Genomic DNA, 4,382 nt, shown 5'->3' on the forward strand with positions numbered 1-4,382 from the left:
TTTTACTTAGTTAAACTCCTTTTTCAAATTCTTTTAGTATTTTATACCAACTGGACAGGAATAATTGCAGTTGCTTTTTTAGTTTTTAGTCTAAAATTTAAAAAAAATGCAATCTTGATCTTACGTCGTGATCCATGCTGTTCTCCAACCGGTATAAAAGAACTTTTTTTTATGGGAACCAAGACTCCTCAAAGTAGGTGGCATTGCTGGTAACTTCTTCATTAAGGCTTCATGTCTGCCCCACAGACACAGTTATCTAAATGAAAGGTAAACAACTGAGGAGTTATAGTAAATAACTTAATTAAAGTTAAAACTAATAATGCAATAGTGCAACAAAATAGGAATTAAAGCGGGACATTTCAATATTAGATCTCTGTCATCTAAAGCTGTTAACTAATATCAGATAACCATGTTGATATATTTTGTCTTACTGAAACGTGGTTATTGAATGGGGAATATATCAGCTCAAATGAAGCGACTGTTATGGGTCAACAGCCGTTTCTCCCCATCCTGTGTGTTTGTATCTTTTCCCCTGTGTGTCTGTCTGTGCTGTTTGTCCCCACCTACAAGAGGCGTGGCCAATCATCCTGATCCGGCCCCACACAGCTGATCCACATTCCACAATTCACCCCTCTAGTATTTAGACCCAGGCTGTCCACTTCTCCAGTGCCAGATCGTTACACACCCCTATGTAGTAACTCGATTCCGTATCCTGGCTAGTAAGACTTTGAGTGTTCCTGGTGTTCTGTTCTGTTTAACCCTGTGTGGTGGCGGGCGTGGTTTTGGCTCGGCTACAGAGAGGAAAGAAAGGGGGAGTGGCTCAGGGAACGGTCCCAGGTGGAGGCAATTGGCCTCAGCTAGAAGAAATGAATGATTGTGATTGTCTCCATGTTTTAAAAAGACACAGGAAGAGCGATCGGCATAAGGAGAGTCATCAGACGGGAGAGCAGGACGCTGAGAGTGTGGAAATGTAAATGTGTTGACGGAAAAAGAAAATCAAAGAAACGTGTGCTGAACAAACCTGCGGTGGTCCTTCCAGAACTCTAACATCCACACTCTTCACACCCTGGTTCCTCTGTACAGATCTCGCTGTCCCCGTTCCTGCCGCCTGCCTCGCGTTGCTCACCACCCACTTGCGTCACCGGGATTCCTCTGAGGAGCCATCCCCAGAATTTCTACTACCGGAATCTCCTCCTCCTGCCAAGGGTTTCTACAGTCGACACTTATCGGATGCCGCTGTAACCTCATTTAAAGAAGCCATTTCTTCTGCTCTAAGTTCAGTGCCCTGTCTCAAGATATCAGAAGACTCCTGTGAGAACTTCAGTCCGTCCAAGATTGATCATTTTGTCAATCACTGCATGAAAAGTAAGATTTTCGTCCCCGTAAACGCCCGGAAATCTCCCTAATTTCCGACAATTTGCAACCCGCGCATGTCGCGTTTGTCTGTGCCACAAATTGTCGGAAACGAACCATGACGTAGGTGGAGAGCTGGCGGAGGTGCAAATGGCCCGAATTAGCATATGAATGCAGCAAAACCGCGGGTGGCCGAGCGGGCTTGAATATCCTTACTCCTTATTGGATGAAACCACAACTTACTAACAAATAAAATCACTCGTGATTGGCAGCAAAACCACACCTGGGCAGACCAGGCGTGAGTTTCCTTGTTCATGATTGGATGAAACCACAACTTTCAATCACTCGTGATTGGTTGGCAGATCTGTCGCTATTGGTCACCCGCCTCGTTTTATTTATATATTCATTATGCTGTATATTCATTTCATGGTTATCCTATGTAGGCTACTACACTATTATTAGGATTCCAACCAGGACATCAATGAATTTATAGAGAAAATGAACATTTGCCACATGTTTATGCAAAGAAAGAGCTTTATTAACAACACACAAACAACAACTACATACAAAGTGAGGATCTGCCCACACTTGGGTAACGGCGGTTTAAAAACTACAGCTCAGTAAACTGTCCGTTTGCCTCCTCTGGGTTGTAGACCGTCACTGGCGCCGTGTTTTCCGAGGCAGGTCTGTTGTGCAGGCGGCTCGTGTGTGCGGGGCGACCGTACAATCCACCCCGAGACCCCGCCAACAACGCCATCCTCTTCGTCCGACGTGAGCTCTACGGCTGATTTCCAGCGTTCCACCTCGTCATCAGCCAGCACACTTTGTCTGGATTCCAGCAGCTGTAAAAACAACAATGAATCAGTACTGTGCGATGCGTACGGACACAACACATCGATCAATGCACCTGAAACAAGTCAGCAAATAAACTCTGACCCTCTTTCTTCTCGCTCGACTCCGCGCTGAATCCTTCGCAGCTTCCGCTCGCAATGAGTGTTCCGCCTGAACCTGAAGCTCCTGCGTCCCGTCTCACAGGCGGCTGGAAAACAATTAAATGAGTGTGGTATGAATACAAAAAAATCAAACGCAAGTCACAGTAACATTTAACAAGGAAGGAGAAACAGTAAACAGTGTCACTTACACACAATGACGTCGTCTAAATCTGGACTTTTCCCGGAGCAAATACGACGTCACCGCGTCATTATGAGGCGAGATTAGTCTGTGAAAACAACATGTACAGTTATGATCGGTATCCATCCTATGGTATCTATACGTATATATTTCCTTATAGCGCAGAATGAAAGCATATTCTTTAAATCTGACCCTTGCTCCGGTTCGTAGCGCCTGTAGTTCGTCTCGGAGTTGTGAAGACGACGCAGCGCTTCCTGTAAACGACACGGCAAAGAAAACACACTTTAATAAAGCTGTTTCTGCTCACTTGTAAGGCTACTACGCTACTTTTAGCTTAGCTAGCAGTCATCGAACGTATTCTTACCGCTATCGTGGGATCGTGCGCCCGTCTCCTCTTCTTTGAGTCGGTTCCTCTCCTCCATGGACAGAAACCTGAGAGTCCCGAACGCTCCAGTGGAGCAAACCGCTCGTTGATATCGGCAGTTTGTTGTTGGAGTTGACGAGACGATCCACTGAGAGCATTCAGCAGCTTCTTCTCGTCTGTCTGCGGACTGGCCGAAAGTTGGTGACCGCGGAGAGGAGTTGAAGGCGAGTTGAACGCGAGACGTCGTCCCGCCATTATTCACGAAGCAGCAAAAACCAAACAAAGGAACTGGAGATACAGTTCTTCTGAATATAGTAACACACGTGTCTGTTTGTATGCTCGTCTTGCAAGTACTGCTGTCTGAGTCATGCCTATGACCTCACACGTGATTGGACGAGGAGTCTAAGGGTCCTCCAATCACATACGAGGTTATTGTTATACGGAAGGACCAGTATTTTAGGAAGACAAATGGTTGGGACTTTGAAACAGCTGATATGCTTTATGTAAAGCAGTTTTTTGGTGTCAGCAGAACGACTTTCCCTAGAAACCTGTACAGTGGTGCCTCTTTCTCCATTCCACCAGACAATCTTGAGTCTGACAGACATGCAATGTTGACAATGTATCATCAGATGTACCCTTGTGTCACTGAGGTTGACTGTTTTGCCATGACATGTAAACGGGTAACATATATGAATGTAACTTACTCAATCGATAGATGCAGAGCATAAAGGTCAGCATGTGTTCATGCTAAGTGGTGTGGAAACACTAACAGGTTTGAGGAACCCGTCCTTGACCCTCTAGCAGAACTATGACCAGCCATTATAAAGCAGTTTATAGTTGTTAATGTTGGGTCAAAGGGTACGGCATTTAAACATGTTCTTGCACAAGTTTCCTGGCTTCATCTCCACCCGGACAGACATTTTTATGGAAAGCCAATAGAAGTTTGGGCCTTGCAGGTAACAGACACGTCATACCCAGCATCATTTCTGCCAGTTGAGCGCATTGCTAGAAGATGTGTGGTTAATACATCCTCTGTGCATTTAAGTAAGAACAAAGAAAAGGTCACTGTAGTCCTGCCACTATGCACTGTAGTTGAGCTCTAGGAGACTGATCTGCAGACCCCTCATGCTGATTCAAATGTTGTTTGCATGGAATGCTCATTTTACCTTGATTAAAACAAATTTTTTAAAGAAGTTATTTTGTGTATCTTTTTTACATAACATTTGCCATTGCTAATGGCGTACACAGTAATCTATCATATTTGAATTAAATAAATCAATTCAAGCCAAAATGTAAGAGTGTATAATTAGGCTACTGAGCCTGATCTATTTGTACCAGAGATTTTCTTACCTTTTAAAAAAATGTCACCTGGGCTAAAACTCCCTCTGCGACCCTGATTTGCATTTGTTTAGCTCACAGCATTTTCATTTACATGTCAAAGCCTCCCCTAGAATTAGGAGGAGGGGGGTCATGGGGGGACAACTGCCAAGGGAGGCCCTCATCAATTTCTGACAATTTACGGCAGTTTTCAGTG

At 44.5% G+C, this 4,382-nt stretch overlaps 1 protein-coding gene across 1 annotated transcript; it reads right to left on the minus strand.

The window, feature by feature from the left end:
* Nucleotides 1–2,178: 2,178 nt before the first annotated feature.
* Nucleotides 2,179–3,790, minus strand: LOC144406300 (uncharacterized). Its single transcript, XM_078102098.1, has 4 exons — nt 2,849–3,790; nt 2,677–2,738; nt 2,495–2,572; nt 2,179–2,392 (listed from the first exon to the last, which is right to left on the minus strand). The coding sequence occupies exons 1-4, from the start codon at nt 3,101–3,103 to the stop codon at nt 2,383–2,385; spliced, it is 405 nt and encodes a 134-aa protein (XP_077958224.1). The 5' UTR covers nt 3,104–3,790; the 3' UTR covers nt 2,179–2,382.
* Between the last annotated feature and the right edge of the window lie 592 nt (nt 3,791–4,382).

The sequence above is a fragment of the Gasterosteus aculeatus genome, chromosome 4, assembly GCF_964276395.1.
Source record: "Gasterosteus aculeatus chromosome 4, fGasAcu3.hap1.1, whole genome shotgun sequence".
NCBI classification, from domain to species: Eukaryota; Metazoa; Chordata; class Actinopteri; order Perciformes; family Gasterosteidae; genus Gasterosteus; species Gasterosteus aculeatus.